The sequence below is a fragment of the Pempheris klunzingeri genome, chromosome 12, assembly GCF_042242105.1.
Source record: "Pempheris klunzingeri isolate RE-2024b chromosome 12, fPemKlu1.hap1, whole genome shotgun sequence".
NCBI classification, from domain to species: domain Eukaryota; kingdom Metazoa; phylum Chordata; class Actinopteri; order Acropomatiformes; family Pempheridae; genus Pempheris; species Pempheris klunzingeri.
In genome coordinates, this window is record NC_092023.1 from 19627115 (window position 1) to 19646788 (window position 19674).

The 19674-nt window shown below is 41.9% G+C and overlaps 2 protein-coding genes and 1 non-coding gene across 6 annotated transcripts; 2 read left to right on the plus strand and 1 right to left on the minus strand.

Annotated features, from left to right (window-relative positions):
• Nucleotides 1-1569: 1569 nt before the first annotated feature.
• herc4 (HECT and RLD domain containing E3 ubiquitin protein ligase 4) lies at nt 1570-14844 on the plus strand. 4 transcript variants are annotated; one of them, XM_070841513.1, is made up of 24 exons: nt 1570-1730; nt 2623-2884; nt 2976-3135; nt 3319-3395; nt 3491-3712; nt 3794-3889; nt 4299-4425; nt 4576-4730; nt 4886-4998; nt 5903-6027; nt 6178-6237; nt 7257-7368; nt 8543-8732; nt 8837-9009; nt 9108-9227; nt 9322-9420; nt 9593-9760; nt 10311-10454; nt 12248-12414; nt 12620-12686; nt 12767-12849; nt 13159-13342; nt 13630-13732; nt 13822-14844. In XM_070841513.1, the coding sequence occupies exons 2-24, from the start codon at nt 2659-2661 to the stop codon at nt 14028-14030; spliced, it is 3180 nt and encodes a 1059-aa protein (XP_070697614.1). In that variant the 5' UTR covers nt 1570-1730; nt 2623-2658; the 3' UTR covers nt 14031-14844. The 4 variants fall into 4 exon arrangements, 3 of the variants coding, with proteins under 3 accessions (XP_070697614.1, XP_070697616.1, XP_070697615.1); XM_070841515.1 differs by having other exon boundaries at nt 4922-4998; XM_070841514.1 differs by lacking the exon at nt 1570-1730 and having other exon boundaries at nt 2537-2884.
• Nucleotides 14845-15005: 161 nt separating this feature from the next.
• Nucleotides 15006-17084, minus strand: cox5b2 (cytochrome c oxidase subunit 5B2). The gene is made up of 4 exons (XM_070841517.1): nt 16902-17084; nt 16235-16305; nt 16062-16161; nt 15006-15240 (listed from the first exon to the last, which is right to left on the minus strand). Exons 1-4 carry the CDS (start codon nt 16999-17001, stop codon nt 15128-15130), a joined length of 384 nt encoding a protein of 127 aa, XP_070697618.1. The 5' UTR covers nt 17002-17084; the 3' UTR covers nt 15006-15127.
• Nucleotides 17085-19037: 1953 nt separating this feature from the next.
• Nucleotides 19038-19119, plus strand: trnas-uga (transfer RNA serine (anticodon UGA)). The gene has a single exon. It is a non-coding gene; the product is annotated as a tRNA-Ser (tRNA).
• The last annotated feature ends 555 nt before the right edge of the window (nt 19120-19674 follow it).

A 19674-nucleotide genomic window follows, 5' to 3' on the forward strand; every position in this document is an offset into this window, starting at 1 on the left:
TCTAAACTTAAAATTGGTCACGTCGGGTACTAAATCAAACCTTTCACAGATAGCACCTTTTTAATTAAACTGATTGCAATAAGATGTTCTTCCTCACAGCAGAAGTAAGAATACTAATCCACCACATTAATGAGGGAATGTAGACCGTTTTACAACATTTATCTGACAGCTGTAGTTACTTTGCAAATTGGGATTTTTCATATAAAATAAGATCTGCCTATAAATCAGACTGTAAAAAAGTATCTCAGGTTAGCTTCACCTTGATGTGCTACAGTGTTAAAATATTCAACATATTCAGTGATATTAGAACATTTTCTGGGGTCATATTTCAGCATCACAACTACTTTTACTTTTAATATACTGAGTAGAATATTGATGATACTTATGTATATTTATTTAGCTGCATTTTGAAGACCTTTACATGTAGTGGGGTTTGTTGTTGTTATTCTTGACTTGCTACTTTTACTTAATTAAAGGATGAGAATACCTTTTTCCATCACTGTGAAGCACCTTGTGATATTGTGGCTGCATTGGTGAGTGAGTTTATTTGTGTATAAATTCCAGCAGAGGGAGCCAAATGTTTCAGACTACATTAGGCCTGGTTTATCTGTAGTCTGGCATACCCAGGTTTATGTCCACACTTGGTTTTATCTCTGTGCTGTAGAGCTCCCACTTAATCTGGCTGACTAATATGGTTAGAAAAAGGCGTGGTTTGAAAAAGTTCTAGATCCTTCCAGTGCATCCATTATTCCATAGGATGAACAAAATGTGGATAAACAACAACAATGATAATATTATTCATAATAATGATAATAATAATAATAAACTCCTTTCATGTATTTGAATGTTAGAGTTACCTATAGGATATATTTGAAATATCTAAAATATTCTTATGCTACCTGTGATATACTTTTCTGTATCACACTGTATTTTGTAGTTATTTATATTCGATGTCTTTTAAATTAGGGAAGTTTGAAGATACTGAGAGCCAAGTTTATGCACACCTATTGTATAGTTATATGTTATAGTTTAGTATAGTTTATAATTCAGTTATACACACCCATTTCAATACAGCATGTACAGATAACGTGCAGGCTAAGTCTTCACATGCCCACACAGTAGTGTGCAGGGTGTTGGGGCTGTTTTTGTCCATACATGCGTGCATTTATATTTTTATAACTGCAGGGAGACGCATGCGCACTGCGGAGCATCTAGCACATAGTGGGAGCATCGCGACATTTCTTCGCCTCCATAAAGCCCTGCTTGTAAGAGCAGTACCACTTCCGGTATATGACTGTGCATTCAAAATAAAAATCACTACATTAACATTTAAGGGCCATTACATTTGCACCGCACTGTTTTGAAGACAGTGTTCAGATCATCCTGACAGCGCTCTCAGTATCTAGAGGAAGGGGACAGTATTGTTGCGCTGTCTTGTACGCCTTAGCCGCTATGCCACTTAGAAAACGAGTTTTATTTCTAAGAGGAAAAGCGGACATTGAGTGTCCAGTGCCGCTAACTTTCTTCAGCAGCGCCGTAACTTGAGTTAACGTTACAGCAGTTGTTGACAGGACGGAGCGCTGGAGTGGATTTCTTTACTACTAGCTAGCTGGTCCTTGGCTTCTGATGTCAAACTGTGGAAATATGCTGGCATGTGCGTTTTTACCTGTCGGAGCAGCTAGCAAACAAAACAGTGGAAGACAGTAACGTTGTCAGATCTGGCGGGTTTGGTAAGATTTTGGTTCATCATTACAGAAGACTCAGAGCAGGTTGTAACTTGGTAATCGCGTTGGCCAAACCGAAACTAGTGACACATCTTTAAGTTGCGATGCTGAGCTATGCCGTCACTTCACTGAATTAACTCTTAGCTGCATCATGAGTTAGCCTGCTTACATTAGAGCACTTATTGAGAAAGACTCTGCCATATCTGTCACCACGTGTCCAACGCTTTTATTAAAAACCTGTTTACTTACATTGTCAACCCTCATCACTAAATGTGACACCGCAGCGCAGGTAATGCCACAGTAACTTGGTCAAGTTGCATCAGACGTGACTGAGCTGCCTCGCTTGTAATCATCACGGTAAAGTAACGTCAAGAGTCATGCTAGCTGCCTTCATCCATTCAGAATAAGAGTGGTACTTCCGGACAAACAGGACATTGTTTTAATAGAAATTATCGTTAATATAAGCTCTTAATTAAGGGTCGAATAGGGTTAAGTAGAAATGTTAGCAGTACATTTATTAAAACACGTCTACATTTGTGTTTTAGTTTGAAATTCCAGACGCCCAAAACGGAAGTGGTGTTTGATGATTTTAGCTAACGTCCCGTTGTAGCTTACTTGGCTAATCTGTTTACATGTTACCTGCCCAGATACGAGAGCACATCCTTTGTTTTATTCATAGATATAAATATAGATATCATTACCTACTAACGACACCATTTAAACCAACCACGCCTGCGCGTCAGCGTTGTGTAGTAATGTTATTTAGCCAAACCGTTATCTGGCTAATGTTACCTTGCTAGGTGATGCCAGCTGAAGTGTGTCAGGCAGCCTAAACTATGGATGTCTGAATGTGCTCTGTGAGGTTTTATCAGCCGACGTGTCTCTGCCGTTTTCACAGAGACGAGGATCCTGCCAGCCGACGGGGAGAGCTACAATGCTGTGCTGGGGAAATGCTTCCTACGGACAGTTAGGTTTGGGTGGGATCGATGAGGAGATTGTGGTTGAGCCACGAAAATGTGAGTTCTTTCACGGGAAGCAAGTGTGTGATGTGGGGTGTGGCCACAGACACACAGCCTTCCTGCTGGAGGACGGGACAGTGTACACGTGTGGCTGCAATGACCTGGGGCAGCTGGGCCATGAGAAGTCCAGAAAGAAACCAGGTTGGTGGTCTTTGTTTTATTTTTTTTCTATCGTGATGACACTTGGTGAAGCCCCTTCCTCAAATAAACATCGCTCCTCGTCCTCTATTAGAACAGGTCGTGGCCCTGGATGCTCAGATCATAGTGGCAGTGTCATGTGGGGAGTCCCACACACTCGCCCTCAATGACAAAGGGCAGGTCTTCTCATGGGGGCTGGGCTCTGATGGGCAGTTGGGCCTAAATAACTTTGAAGAATGTGTTCGCGTGCCTAGGTAAATTAAGAGACATTTACACTTTTGTGTGTTCTGCGCCACATATTGTTTGCCCATGCTTTCTTAATGAGACAACAGATTTGTCTAAATATCAAAGTAACTTTGTTGATTATATTCTGGTGCGCGTGATGGGACAAAAAAACATAATTAATGCTAATTTCTTTTTCCTTGTAAAAATGCCAGAAACATCAAGAGTTTGTCAGATGTACAAATTGCTCAGGTAGCCTGTGGATATTGGCACTCCCATGCACTTTCCAGAGGTGAGGATGGTTTGCAGTATGCACAATTATTCATTCAGCTTATTGTGTTTTCCACGTGTGAAGACATCCCGTGTTACGTGTTTTTCTTTGCACAGGAGGCCAAGTCTTCTCTTGGGGCCAGAATCGATATGGACAACTCGGGCTAGGAATAAACGGGCAGAGCATTTCCACACCCCAAATCATTCAGTCTCTGCAGGGCATTCCATTTGCTCAGATATCAGCAGGTGGTGCGCACAGCTTTGCCCTCACTCTCTCAGGAGCGGTGTTTGGTTGGGGGCGCAACAAGTTTGGTCAGCTGGGTCTCAATGACAGCAATGGTGGGTGGTCAAAACACTGACACGCCGTCCGTTAACGATGAAGCCCTCAACTCAGATTAATTGTCAGAGGGTCTTTTTCAGATCGGTGTTTCCCTGCCCTGCTGAAGTCCCTTAGATCACAGAGAGTGATTTACGTCTCCTGTGGAGAAGATCACACTGCAGCATTGACCAAGTTAAGTTACATTGTTTTTGGTTATATGATAAATATGCAGTGTTACAAGTGGAAGACTTTGATTTGATCAAAATGGTCATGATCGGCCTTATTTTTTTAATAGTTTTGACAATCATTCCTTGTTGTTTGGATTATATTTTGTTGGCCAGCCTTCTGTTACAAGTTTGTGCTTTAGTAGTGGGTTAAAGTTATAGAGGATGACCCCTACCTCAAGACTTGCAGGTTAAATTATAACCTGTGATGTGGCTGGCTGTTTCCTATTAATAAATAACTGGATTGAAATCACTAACATGACATGACGTTCTTCTTGCTTTCTCAGTGTGTCCAGCCCTGTTTACTGTACACATTCTGGCCCTGCAGCACTCTTGTCTTTTCAAATGTCAGAATAACTGGTGTTGCTGATTTTACAGGAAGGAGGTGTGTTTACATTTGGAGCGGGAGGTTACGGACAACTTGGACATAACTGTTCAAACCATGAAATCAACCCTCGGAAAGTGTTTGAGCTCATGGGAAATGTAGTTACACAGATTTCATGTGGAAGGTACTTTTGTGTTATTTTACACAGTTTACACTTGAACATGGAAAACATACAAAATGTTTTTGTGTATTGCCGTCAATGTACACACTTCAATATTAGACAAGCACAAAAATAACCTTTTTAACATTTTTCAAATTCCTGTGCATTTATAAGGCAGCACACACTGGCTTTCACGCCCTCCTCTGAAAAGATGTACTCATTTGGGCTTGGTGGTAACGGGCAGCTTGGTACTCGGTCCACTTGCAACAGAAAAAGCCCCGCCCCCGTCAAAGGGCCCTGGGTAGCAACCGATGCTTCGACAAATACAGGTGAGACAGCAAATAAAGCTGCAACAAGTATTTTCTGAAAACTAGAAGACAAAATCACAGCAGCAAAAATGTCTATAATAACTATTTTATGAAGCTCTTATAGCCAAATTAGAGCATCTTGGTAATCCCAATTCTAATCTCTCTTATTTATTCAGACAGTTATTCCTTGCTGTCATTACATCACCTTTCAGATTTGGAGCACGGCTGTTGTGTCAAGAGGATTTATGCTGGAGGAGACCAGAGCTTTGCTCACCATTGCACTGCCAATGTAAGTTTTTATAGATAAAGGCCCTTTTACATTTTGAGGCTTCAGTCATTGAGGTTTAGGTTTACAGTCTTACAAATTTTGTCTTAAAATGGGAGAATTATATGTTGTAACTGGTAATGAATTAATTTGTTAGTGCCTGGTTTGATGATGACAGTTGTATTTTTAACAGCCATAACAGGAAGTGAACAGAACTGTGTCACACAGGACAGGGAACACTGCTTTACCCACTCCTACACAATCAGTACGTGTCAGTCTTAGTTTGTTTTAGTCACAGCCATTTGCAGGGGTGGATAGTAATGAAGTACATTAACTTGAGCGCTTAAGAAATTAAGTTTCAGTTTTTATGCTATGGTAGGTCGAAGGGTTTTTAATGGATTTTCATGGAATTTCCCGCCAAGGTGTCGTATTGGCACTGGGGCCTATCTATAGGCATTTCTAGAGGCTTTGTATTTTATATCCCCTACAGGCATTTTTAAAAGCAGTGCTCCAGTACTTGAATTAAAAAGTAAAAATGTGACTGAAAAACTTTCACTTGTATTGGAGTGTTGAGCAGGAGTATCAATTACTCAAGTTACTCAATACTCAAGTAATGGCGCTGCGTCCTTTGTCCACACTGACCATATGTTATAACTGAACAGCAGTTCGTTCTTTGGACGATTGTTCTCTCTCCAGTATGATGCTGATCATCGTGTGTCAGGAGCGCCCACGTCTTTGTGACTTATTTTGGTTGAATTCAAGTAGCACTCCTTTTTTGTTTTAAACATCGGAGACCTGAAATTTCTCGAGATGCTACATGGTTGAAGCGAACAGCACTTGTTGTAGCTTTGCCCTCTCCTGACTTTAATTTACACAGGTTTATAGTTTTCATTCAAGTATTCTTTCTGTTTTTTTGTTGTTGTTGTAGAAACTCCAGAACATAGATGATGTGAGGATACAAGATCCCCACAGAAAGATTTGCTCCTTGAATGAGGACAACATACAAAAATGGTTAAACTACTCACCAGGAAGACTTCCCCAAGAAATCTCCAAGTAAAGTCCTCTCTTCACAAGAACCTTGGCTGACCACATGTTATTGGTGCTATTGGTAGTTTTAGTGGTCAGGGCTCTGCTAGTTCTTTATTTAGATTTGCTTGTGAGAAGCGGTCACACTAATCAGTTGCCTTTTTATGATTTCTTTAGTGAGATTGACCTCGTGTTCTCCTCAGCGAGCTGCCTCAATGGATCTTTTCTGTCAATGAGGTAATCACATTTCAGATGAACTTCCATCGACAGTCTGGTGCAAAAGTCTTGATCCATTATTAGAAATTCAAAGGCTTTTTCACAACTTATTTTGACTTATTCGCCTCTTATTCACACATTGTTTACAAGGTTCACACAAAGCCGTGAAAGTTTGAAAACGGCTTAATTTTACCCGTTCTGATTTTGGGTTAGGAATATGCTTGAATTTGAATATTTACTTGTAGAGCAATGCTTGATTTTCAACTAAAGCTAGTGTTTCATTGACACAAAATCTTTTAATATTTACAATGAAACCATCGTGTCATTATGGCATTTGTTGTCTCCCGGCATCTCACACCAGATGCAAATCAAACCGGGCCAGAGCTAGATTCTTGACCTGGCATTCTCTCAGAATGCACACGTATCCGTTGACCCTTCATGTCGTGCGTGTGTGCACATCGAAGGTAGCAAGCTAACTCCTGTTGCCTTCTCTCCAGCGACTTGAGAATTAGTGGATCTTACTGGTTTAGCAACATGCCGGGTCTGCGGTTTTAATGACAACTGGCTGGCTAATGAAACAGATTTTTTAAAAATGGCTTCAGAGAGAAGCCACATGAAGGACACACTGCACAAGCTGCAGATAGGAGATCGACCCGTTTAAAATGGGGGAGTTGGCACTTGCTAGCCATTTATAGCATTAGCAAGTATTAGATAATCATAATCAAAACATACACTCAGCGGGTAAAATAAAGTGATAGTATGGACTGATTACTGTGGGTATGAAGGGATGCTGCAAGCTTTATTTTTCACAGTTGGATTTATAGTAGCAGTTTATATGTGATGATAAAGGCTTCAAGAGTCTAGACATTTTTGGTTTAGGTACCTCAAAGTGCCTCAATCGAACCCTGTATTTACAAGTGCTGTGTGTTAAAACTGAGACTCTTGTCAGTAACCTACAAGTGTCAGACCTACTCCCAGCTCGTTCTGTGCTTATTTGCTGCCTATACGTTGTCTCATGTAACTGTCTGTGTCTCATACAGTCATCCAGATCACTACAGTACCGGCAGCAAATGTTCAGGGGTGGATATGAACATGGCTCGCCTCCTGTTTCACAGAGTGGTCCAACAAAATCACCCCGAGATCGTTCAACAGGTCAGTGATCACAAAAAACAAAAAAAAAAATCCTGTTGTTGGTGCACTATATCCATGTAGCATGTTGTTTTCCTACTACAGTAGTTTATTTACAGTTACACACAGAATTGTCCTACTATTCTTTCAAATGCTTCCTTATTTCCTGGGTTTCACTTTCTAAAACCAGTCTTCCTCACAGACGTTTGAGCTCACCTGACCGTGTTTTCCTTTGTAAGACCAAATTTGATTTGGTTGGTAGAAACAGTTGGATTTAGTTTATATTTGGATGTAGTATATAACTGTCAGTGGTGTAGCACAAAAACTTTCCCCTACTGTCACACCTGTACATATTACCTGTACAAACACATGTATCTGTAGTGGTTATAACACCTTGAAGACAGTCTGCACAATCTGAAATGTCAGCATTTCACTACATACTATAATTACTCTTCTTTGCCCAGTCTGTCCTAACACAGAAGTAGGATGATTAGATGATTAAACTAAAAGAAAAAAAACAACTTAAGGCACAGATAAAAATTGTAGCTCCAGTAATAAAACGTAACACATTAGAACTGTTATCACTGTTTGGTCTTAATGAGTGTTATGTTAAATTGACTCTGTCATTAGTTATTAAACTTCTCCAGTCTGCTGAAAAATAAAACTAATCAAAACACAGTAGTAACCTGGAAAGTTATTACATTAGAAACACCATAACAAGCATCTTAAAAATGATATAATATTTATAATACTTGATACGCTTGACTTGACATTTGAAAGACATGACAAGCATCCTAAAACTGTATAATATTGAATGATACTTATGATATACAATAAATCAGACAATATGATATTGGTGCTGTAGAGAAGAAGTCTGAAGTCGTCTGTCAGACTATTCAGGCAAGGCTAAAGGCTGTAAAAGCTTGAATGATAATAATATCAAACTACAGATAAAAGAAACTTTAAGGTTTTTCAAGGGCCTACAAAGTTCTACTGTTCCCTTCACCACCACGTCCCTGATAACTGTCCTCAATTACACATTATTACTATGTCAGCTTGAATTGATGCGTCTCCAGTCCAGCTCCAGCCTCTGTCACCATGAGCGTGTATGTGAAACAGGCCTTAAGTCAGGAGATACATGAATTAGATTATTACATTAATCATAACAGATGTGTATACTTTCTTCTGTCTCCCTCAGATTGCTGCCAGCCTTGAGAAGAACCTAATTCCCAGACTAAATAACTCTCCTCCAGACATTGAAGCCCTGAGACTTTACCTCACTCTTCCAGAATGCCCCCTCTTCAGTGACAGAAATAATTATGTGACCATCGCTATCCCATTTGCCAAATCACTCATCAACCTGAAAGAGGCTCCACTGAAGGTGCTAGGTAGGGCAAAGAAGGCTTTTTTTCTGCAGTATGCCACACATGGCACTTCTTATCTTTTTTTTTTTTTTTTTTTTACAAAATGTTTGGTTTTGTATTTGCTTCAGGAAACTGGTGGTCTACGTTTGAGCCCCCAGTCTTCCAGCGGTTGGTTGAGTTGTATAAGGAAGTGGTGGTGTATCTGCTCCGGATGCACAAGGTGGGCATTCCTTCAGAAGAGCAGAGGATATTCACCTGCTTCTTGGACACGTCCCTCCGACTCCTGGAGATCCTGCACACGGTGAGAAATGAGGGAAAATCCATGGATCTGTGTTCAGTACGTCACTCAGTACCTTGAAGAACTGCTAACTGATAATATTTATTTTGCTGTCGCTTTAGGTGAATGAGAGAGCAGGACACATCATTCAGTACGATAAATTCTACATCCATGAGTTGGATGACCTGATTGACATCAGAAATGACTACGTCACATGGATTCAGAGGCAGATGTACCCAATGGTGAGTCCAATGTTGATTCCACAGTTGACTTCAGTACATTTGTCTGTGTTTAGGTACCTGTGTGAACCATTTGTTTATGCCTCTGTATCCTCAGGGTCATGATGGTGTGGTGACTCTGTGCAGGTATCCCTTTGTATTTGATGCCCAAGCAAAGACCACACTGCTTCAGACCGATGCTGTCATACAGATGCAGGTAATATACAAAAAGTAAAGGTTTCCTTCTCTGTCGTTTTTTTTCTTTCATTCGATTGGTTTCACTCCACGTATGGTGCTGTCAAATGGTTATGGACCATATCAACTGCACCGGTGTGTCTTTGAAACTTGTAAATGTGTCATCATTCATCATTCCCTTGTTGTATTGATAGATGGCAGTGGACCAGGCACAGATGCAAAACTTCAGCTCCATGTTCCTGCCAGCAGTGGAATCTGTCAACCCGTGCCTCATCCTCATCGTTCGCAGGGAAAATATTGTTGGAGACACCATGGAAGTCCTCAGGAAGTCCAAGAATGTTGACTACAAGAAACCGCTCAAGGTACAAGCTGCATATAATCAGCATATTGTTACGTGAAAGGGGTTACTCATGGTGACAGGAAACCACTCTTCAGTTCTCCTTAGCTCTACGAAACATTTTAGCATCTCTCAGCGTGTTGTTTTGTTTTACACTCACAGCAGTAAGCAGCTGTTTCATGCAACAAATCGCTAAAAAACCCACTGCAGGCTACTTGGCCAGCACCAAGTTTGGGAGCTTTAAAACAAAGTGGCACATTTAGCTGCTAAAGAAACTGATATTGCCCTTGAGAGTTGGTGGAGACCAAAAAAGAGATTTTCTTTTAAAGAATTAGTGGACTTACACTCACTAGGTGGATGTTAGGGCTGTGTCTAGTTTTGTCCGCAATTCAAGAGGTTTATTCACAGAGGAGTAATTATATCGGTCATTGTTCGATGGATAAATGTATCAGCTATTATGGAGCTTCAAGTGTTGTGCTACTAAAAAAATATACGGTATATTTACTCATCTGCATTTTTAGATTGAGACATGAAATGTACCCCTGCTGTGCTAATGTTTGCAACGTTTATGGCAGGTGATCTTCGTAGGAGAAGAGGCAGTAGATGCAGGAGGCGTGAGAAAGGAGTTCTTCCTCCTGATCATGAAGGAGCTGTTGGATCCCAAATATGGGATGTTTCGTTACTATGAGGAGTCCAGGCTCATCTGGTTTTCAAACAAGGTACTTAACGTGTGATTCACCTTTGTGTTCTCATGCTGCTGAAATATCACTGCCTATATTTTAGTGCACTCTAAATAACCCTCATTGATGGGGACACTGAAGTGGTCGTTTATATGAATTGGTACACGTCAATGCCATATCCTGTTCACAGTTATTATACTCGTTTTTTGTTATGCCTCCATGCCAGCGACAGCTGTGTCTGGAGGCACTATGTTTTTGGGTTGTTTATCCCATTCTCATGAACATGATATCTCAGGAACGCCCTCAGAGAATTTCTTCAAATTTGGCACAAACGTCCTCTTGAACTCTAAGACAAACAGATTAGATTTTGGTGGTCAAAGGTCACTGTGACCTCACAAAACATGTTCTCTTTCACAGCCTTTGTCTAGTGTCTCACATTGGGAATGCATATGGCACAACCTCATCAGAAGCTCCTATTGCATTCTGTCAGCCAGGCGGAGACCGTCCCGTAATAAAAGGAGTTCACATTAATCAGCGAGCTATTCAAAACCCCTTCTCACTACGAGCAGAAGATCCAAACTCTCTCTCAAACCAACTGTCCATTGACACAAGCAAAAACTCAGTCACCGGGCACTTTCTTCACGGTCTGCTCAGTTATTCAAGAGTTACCGCTCATACTAGCCAAACAGTAGTCAGAGTTGCTAACAGTGGAGAGAAGCAGTACTTTCAGCTGGTAGCCAAACCTGACAACACCCTAGGGTAACAATACCCCATCAAAGTAATACTGTATCAGTAGCAATACTCTGCAGTATAATCCACCTGAAAGTTGCAACATTTACTAAACCCTGCTTGTGGCCATGGCTGCCACTTATGTCTCCACAAAATTAGAGAAGAACCCACAGGCGTGAGCTTGCCCTTGCGCCTGGACTCCAACCAAAATGGTGGTATATGTGACCATGTTTTGTGAGTGTGCGAGTTAAAATTTCACATGGTCGCATTCCTGCGAGTACATGATGTTCTGCCGGTACTTGGTGCCCTACAGAAAGAACTTGATGAGTGTGTACACTGTGGTGCACAGCCTGTAATGTGGTTGAGCTGTTCTCTCTGAGCTGGAGGGGGTTAGCTGACCTCGTTGACCTGCTGCCTCAGGAATTAGAGGGACTCAGGTCCCTCTAATTCAGGTCAGGCGGATGTGGCAGACGATGATTCAGACGGTGGGTTGGGACTCTTCGTGACAGTGATGACTGTTCACTGGCACCGATAGCCTGAGTTCAGGTTGAGCTGACGTGTTCTCGCTATGACAGGAAAAAGTCACCCAAATTGAAGAGGACGGGAAAATGTGTGCATCATCACCGACCACTGCCTCCACCTGTGCAAAGTGGTAATCCACTCACACTGACGTGCTTGGTTAGAATAGAATCGAAGCTTCTGTTGAGGTCCGGCCGTAAACGCTCTCAAAGTGAGACACTCACTCATGCTACCCAGAGAATCAGGGATGACATTTTATATCCAAAAGGTGAAAGGTCAAATCCCTGTGGTATCATTATGTTAAGCAAAAACACTTTTCTGTAGTTATTCAATGCCATTACTCAGGAACACATTATGACCATATTTCACATTTGGCTGGAGGCTGAATCAGTGACACCTCATACAACACGAGGTGGTAATGCTAGTTTTATTAAGTTATAATCTGTGCAACGCCACATTGAGACACTTACTGAAAAAACATGCATTCTTTATGTGCGCCTGTTTCTGTTTGCCAATAGATTAATTGGTGTGTGAGACACATTCAGTCTGCGTTCTGAAACATTTTTGATGACTGTCCCTTGCAGACTTTCGAGGACGTTGACTTGTTCAACCTCATCGGGGTCATCTGCGGTCTGGCTATCTACAATCTCACTATAGTGGAGCTCAACTTCCCCGTGGCCCTTTACAAGAAGCTTCTGAAGAGGAAGCCGACACTAGATGACCTGAAAGAGCTAATGCCAGATGTGGGAAGGTCAGATCAAGGAACAGTCATCTGAGGTTCCCATTTAACATGTTTATGAATGTCAGTTTGCCTTGATATTTTCTCTGCAGTTACATTACCACACTGCGTGTTAACTGAAAGAAGTGCATACACATAAATGAACATAAATGTTTAACTGCCTGTTACAGAAAATTATATTGTAAAATATGTGGATTTCTTTCTCCCCTTAAACTAGGAGTCTGCAGCACGTACTGGACTACACAGAAGATGACCTTGAAGAAACCTTCTGCTTGAACTTCACGGTAAGATGATTGTGAAACAGTCTCTGCAGTAAAATAAATCGTATATTCATATTAGCACAGTCTAAATACTGTTATTACAGATCACAGAGGAAAATTATGGCGCCACGGAGGTCTTGGAACTAGTACCTAATGGTGAAGACATCAATGTCAATAAATCAAACAGGTACAATTTCCTGTTGACCAATAGCAGGTGTTGTTTAAAGGAATAGTTTGACATTTATTTGCTCTCTTGCTGAGAATCAGATGAGACCAATACCACCCTCATGTTTGTACAGTAAATATGAAGCTTAGCAGAAAGTGTTTTAGCAGAAATGCGTTTTTTCAGGATGAGCTAAAACTACTGGTTAAAAGGTTTGTAACACTTCAGTCTTTAAGGAGAAGCTTATCTTTGTAGTTTATCCAGACACTGTAGTGAATTCCCACTATATCTTACATGTAAAATGTTCACAAAAATTCTCTTTTTTTCCTCCAGGCACGACTTTGTCAGCGCATACGTTGACTATGTTTTCAACACGTCGGTGGCCCCGCTGTTTGAGTGCTTCTACGCAGGCTTCCACAAGGTGTGCGGTGGGAAAGTCCTTGAGCTGTTCCAGCCAAATGAACTGCAGGCCATGGTCATCGGCAACACCAACTATGACTGGACGGAGCTCCAAAAGGTCTTGTTTCACATGGCAACGTGTCATGTATCATCAATCAACTCGTTGTTGGACTTTGTTATTGTTTAAGAGTCATTTCTCTGGGTTTGTATGAAACCAGCATCACAGAACATGATGCCACAATGAAATATCTTTAACCAGGTGAAATGTAAAACTCATGTTTAAAAAAAAAAAAAAAAAAGAGGGAAAAAAATTCACTCAAGCTAATAGTTTTGACAAACCTAAATCTATTAGTGTGAATGTTTTCATGCAAATTAAACTAAATAAGTTTTGTTGCCACTTTCCAGAGTACTGAATACAAAGGGGAGTACTGGACAGACCATCCCACCATCAGGCTCTTCTGGGAGGTGTTCCACTGTCTTCCTTTAGAAAAGAAAAAACAGTTCCTGTGTAAGTGCTGTCCGCCGTGCATGACTTGTTTTAAAAACCTGAGAGAAGCTGGAAAAGTGACACGATGTCCGTTGTGTCTGTGTCTACAGTGTTCCTCACAGGAAGTGACCGCATACCCATCTTGGGCATGAAAAGCTTGAAGCTGGTGATCCAGCCCACAGGTGGAGGGGAGCATTACCTACCTGTGGCCCACACCTGCTTCAACCTGCTGGACCTGCCCAAGTATACGAGTCGAGAAACACTCCGTGAGAAGCTCCTACAGGCTATAGATCACAATCAAGGCTTTAATCTAGCCTGATAGTCAGAGAAATGCCCAGAACTCCATGTCCAGACAGCTGGTGGCAACAACACTCCCAAATGTTTGGTTTCGCACACTTCTCAGTCTGAATTCTGCTGCAAGAAATTGGAACAGTGGGTGGAAAGAGGAGGCCACATGACACTAGAGATGATTTGGATGTCTAGACTTTCATGTTAACCTTGACTTTGATTTTCCAGCTTTTTTCCATGCCATCACAGTATTTGATGCCCTATTATAAGTCTAATTCACATTTGATATAGCTCTTGTAGATATGCTTTTATTCATGTTTGGATATGACAAGTATGATGAAGCAAACTACTGGTATATACAACACAGGGTGTGGATACAGCAACGTTAACACCTGTAGAATATAATAAAATGCAATAGCACTACCTTCCTGAAGCTCCTAATGTAATAGTGAATGTTTCTGTAGTGTCTGTAAAGGTGAAACATTTGATCAGAAACGCCTAAAAATAAAATATGATCCAAACACTGTGGCCAAAGATATTGACCAGATTTAAACCAACAGCTCTCCAAAATGGTCTCGACATTTCTGGCTCCACTGAGGTAATAGTTTCTGCATGGCTACCACCGAGTTTTACAGGAGTTAATGGTGCTATGTCCACCCCTGTGTGCATTAAATGTTTGAACGCAGACCATGTTAACTAACTCCCTTTATGTTTGACATGAGTTCAGTTGTGACATTTGATTGAGAGAAGTGTGAAGCGTTTGCTTTAGATCCTGAGTGGATTTCCTTGGCTGTAAGCCTTAAACAATCTGCAAATAAAAACAAAAGTACAGCCACTGATATAAAGTGAGTTATTTTGGGGATAGTTCGGTAAATAATGCCCTTTTATGTAAGTCATTTGATTTTGATGGAGTTCACAACACAAGTCGAGCACAAACATGACTGAAATTAAGGTGTTTCATTGTATTGTTTAACTTTAACCTGACAAAAGACTTCTATCAAGGCAGTTCAGGCTTACATTTTAATGATAAACTGTACATGTTAAATGATATGCATACATTGCAGTATATGGCCACGAAGGAGGCAAATATGGACGTCTGTTTGTACAGAGCTTGTGTTAAATTTAGTTTCAATGGGGCAGCTCACAGTGGACCCCCTTATAGTGGGAACCACAGGAAGGACAGCGCTGGGCCTGTCCCTCATAAATCCAGAACCACACAATAGCAGTCTTGTCTTCCTCACCTGCAGAGAATTATATTATAGTTCACCTGGTTTGTAATGTACACATTCATACGGACTGCTGGGCTTTAAGGAATAACTCCAGTGTTATTAAACCTGGGTGCTGTTTTTACATATTTTGGATCTGAAATGACCGGCAGGTACAAAAAGTTTTGAAATTGTTCCAGTAGATCACCTCAGCTGGCAGTCATAAACCGACCACAATGGCTGTAATGTAAATCCTCAGGGCTTGCCTGTCAAAGTCCACTAAAGGTGCTTGTTTATGCCACTGACAGATTCTGATTATTATTCGAAGTGTGTGACATTACAGAAGGGATCCCTTCAGAGACAGACCTGTAATGTCCTTTGTGTTTAACCAGAAACAGTTGTTATCACAGACCACCAGACTACATCGGCAAAAACATTAATTTTACCTCACAGAGCACGGGGGTGTTACTGGTCTATCACTGCCTCGACTGGATAGTTTGTTTGTGTCACTATGTGACTCTGGTATTTTTAAGAGTTACTGCATATCTGGTTTAATGTGGTAAAACACCAAGGTCACAGCAACTAGACCAGCAACCCCTGTGTTTTGCCAGATAAAATTACTGTTTTTGTCAATGGATTTCAGTGGATCCATTCCATAATGTTGTCAGACACTTCGAATAACAATCTGAGCCCTTCCGTTTTTTAAAAAAGTGGATGTAATTTGGCGTGCAAGGTTGCCTCAAAAGATTGGTGATATACTGGACCAATTCCAAAATTTCATTTTGAACCAACAATATGTAAAAGTAGGGCCCAGGTTTTAAAATACTAAGAGTTATCTCTTAGTGTGCATCACTTACAAATACAGCCCACCAGCCTCCTGGTTCCAGTGCATGGCACAATGTGAGGGTCCTCTTTGGTACCAGCATATTCTTTGGGCTTCAGAATACTGTAGGGATCCTGTAATGTGAATTTAAAGAAAATGAATGCACGTAAGAGGTCAGTAAAGCACATTGTGTGCCTGGTAGCCTACCTTTCCATGTTTGAAGGCCTGCAGGGCGCGCCGCTCCAGCCCAGTGGCCTGCTCTTCATCTGTTGGTATTCCTGGAAACATTTAAGGCAGACACTCATTGAAAATGATCCATCTTCAAAGTTGAAACCACCTTCAAAGATTTGTGAGCAGCTTGTGGACATCATGCACACAGCAGCAGGGCTCTCGGTCTACATGTATACCAGTGGAGCTGCACGTCGCCACTCGACACCACCCACGCCAACCTGCTCCTGCCCCTTATCAGGGCACTGGCATCAAACCAACACAGGCTGCCAGAGGAGGTGGGTCTGTCAAAGGCCTTCACACCAGTCAAATGACCTTCATTATTTGATTCAAGCGCTGGAGTCACATTCAGCTATCAGCACATAACAAGAGGCCACAAACAAGATATTTCATCGCTGCGAGTAAATAAGTATCAAAATTAAAAGTTATTAAACTTCATCCTCTCTGTATGATAACTCACCAGTGGTAGCTAGCTGTTGTAGCCACCTAACTGCGCAACGAACTGAAAACATCACTACAAAACTAGCGGACTATCCAGTCCAGCTCCCTCAACTTTAACTCCTACATGTGAAGTTGTGGCCGCTGTCAGCTGAGCTGTTACCGACATGAAGCGTCTGTTTCCCCGGTTATAAACACAGACTCCTACCCTTCAGTGTCCCCATGGCGCGGAGCACCGGTCTGGCCGCCACACTGCTCCTCAGCTGCAGGGTGGTTGAACAGGCTCGGAGGAGAAGACGCGTCGCCATTATTGCGGTGTGACTGTCAGATACGGAGCAGAGTGACCTGAGACGACACCACCGTCCGCTGGACTGACATGACCCCGGCAACCGTGTGAGTGACAGGTGGTCCGACCAATGAGAGCACAGCTGGCGCTGCGCTGACCAATGAAATCGAGCAGATCGGGTTGTTCACCGACAGGTGAAAGTGTTCAGGTGATCCTGAATATCTGAATAATGCCATTATGCTATATGAAATGTTCTTTTTTCTAAATCAATACCCAAGTTCTTACTGTTGAATCATCTGTTTATATCATTCATCATAGTTATGCTGTAGGCCTAGTTTGTGTGTCTTCAAAATAACTCGTAACCCATAGCTGTCAAATAAATACAGTGTAAATGAGAAATGTAGCGGGTAAAGGTCGACTCGAGTAGGGTGCAAACATCTCAGAATAATATTTTGTTTATTTGGTTGTTTGAGTTGTCCAAATGAAATCCTGTTAGTTTTCTGTGTCTGTGGAGCTGCACTGGCTGGTGCTCATTGCTCCTGTCCTCCAGGTGGGGGCGCTGTAGGACGAAGAGACGCAGCAGCAGCAGCAGCAGCAGTTTGGTGAAGGTTTTTCCTGGACAGCAGAAGATGAAGGAGCAGCGATGAAGCTGCTGTGACTCATAAAGAGCTTGTTGTGGTCTCGGCTGTTTGTTGAACAGTGTGCAGAGAGTAAAAAGACTGGGTCCCGCTGTCTCACTCAGGCTGCACTACAGCGTCTATTCACAGGCGCGATCCCACTACTGAGCAGCACGGGGGCTTTGACCTGCTCCGTTTCCGACCTGGGTCGGTGCGCCCCTCCTTAGACGACCTGGTGGTCCCGGGCTCCCCCAGGAGCACCATATCGATACCGAGCTTAGTGCGGACACCCGATCGGCACAGTCCGCTGCAGCTCAGAGCTCCTGAGCTCAAACGATCCTCCAGCCTCAGCCTCCCGGTAGCGGGATTACAGGCGCGCGCCACCGCACCCGGCGAGAGACAGCTCTCCTCATCGGACTTTTGGTGGCTGCAAACGGGACGTCATCACAGGGCACAGCGCCACCTAGCGGGGGGAAACCGTGCAACTGCAGCGTTGGAGGTTCATCAGTTAAACTTCCCCAACAGGTGCAGCAAAATCAGCAGAAGGGAAACAGAAATGGGTTTTAAGGACAGTTTGTAGAGCACACACAGCCTCACACAGGGATCAGTGTGAGTGAGATCACCTGTGTGACCTTCTATATAAATGATATCATCTTTTTATAAAATGGTGCATTATTATCGATTAAACTATAGCAGACAGTATAATAAGTAGTTGAAGGTTTCCTGCATAACAAGAAGCTTTGCTTTTTATACTTTTTACTTCACTAATGTACTTTAACTGAGGTCCTAATATGGATGCAGGACTTTTACACTGTGATAACATTACTTGAAGTAATGCATGTGAAGATATTTTTCAATCTTCACCAATATTATTAATGTCATGAGGGTTCCTCTTCTTAGTTTTCTTCAGGTCTTGTTCACTCTGAAAACAAAATGTTCCTCACAGATCCTTTTGTTAAATCTCTGGTCCTCTCTTCCTCAGATTTGGGAGGTTTCTGTGAAGCACCAAGCACTGAAGGACAGGGAGGAGTCACATAGATGCTCATGGCATTTAAAAAAATAACCTTCTTACTGTAATTTATAATGGACACAGCTTAACTTCAGTTTATACTGAGAACAGATTAATCTGAATTCATTCCTTTCTTCATAACTTCATAACATAAAAGCTGCTGCAGAGTGATTCAATAAAAAGCTGAGCTGGAGTTTAACCTTGAAATGCAGAAAAGAAATGTTCGGTGAGAATCATATCAGTTGTCCTCGATCAATATTCACATCTAATCTGATTTATTTTTTAAATCAATATGTCCTGTTTTTACATATTTTGTGCCATGTTCACCTTCAGACATGAAGATGTCAGTGAGCACGTGAGGTGAAGATGTGTTGACGTTGATCTGAATGTCTTCATGATCTCAGGTGGAGAGTCCTCTCAGGGGAGCAGCAGGTTGTTGTGGCCGAGTGGTTAAGGCGATGGACTTGAAATCCATTGGGGTCTCCCCGCGCAGGTTCAAACCCTGCCAACAACGAGCTTTCTGATAGGGAGCGACTCTTTGGTGGAAAGTAGCTTCACTGAAGACAAAGTCACACTTTGTTTATTGATGTAGACATTTCAGCTCCACAGACAGAGTTCATCTGCTTTGTGTTCATGTCAGGCAGAAACTACCACAATAGTGTCACTTTAAAGTGAAAATCAATCTTGTTTTCCACTTTATGATAAAGACGTACACCAGTTAGGCTCTTACTGTAGAAAGAGGAGGTTTATCTTGAGTGGTCACACAGTATCACACCTGCAATATTTCCTAAGATTGAAAAAACATGTCCAACATACGACATCAGGCTACAGTTTGATCCAAATGTTCACCTTCAGACATGCAGACGATGGAGACTGAAGCCAGAGACTTGGACATGAAGAGCATGTCTCTACCACTGAGACACATCCTCCTACAGACATGACACATCAGTGTTCACCCTATGATTCAGTCTGAGGAAATATTCCAGGTGTGATACTGTGTGACCACCCAAGATAAACCTCCTCTTTCTACAGGATTGAATTAAACTGATTAGAAACTGATTTTCACTTT

Coding starts and splice junctions, on each gene's coding strand:
- herc4 (XM_070841513.1), top strand. CDS start 2,659: ATGCTGTGCTGGGGAAATGCTTCCTACGGACAGTTAGGTTTGGGTGGG. Junction 3,890..4,298: donor TGCAGCATTGACCAAGTTAA/GTTACATTGTTT, acceptor TTTTACAGGAAG/GAGGTGTGTTTACATTTGGA. Junction 12,850..13,158: donor AATGTCAATAAATCAAACAG/GTACAATTTCCT, acceptor TTTTTCCTCCAG/GCACGACTTTGTCAGCGCAT.
- cox5b2 (XM_070841517.1), bottom strand. CDS start 17,001: ATGGCGACGCGTCTTCTCCTCCGAGCCTGTTCAACCACCCTGCAGCTG. Junction 16,306..16,901: donor CGCCATGGGGACACTGAAGG/GTAGGAGTCTGT, acceptor AAATGTTTCCAG/GAATACCAACAGATGAAGAG. Junction 16,162..16,234: donor AGGCCTTCAAACATGGAAAG/GTAGGCTACCAG, acceptor TTCACATTACAG/GATCCCTACAGTATTCTGAA.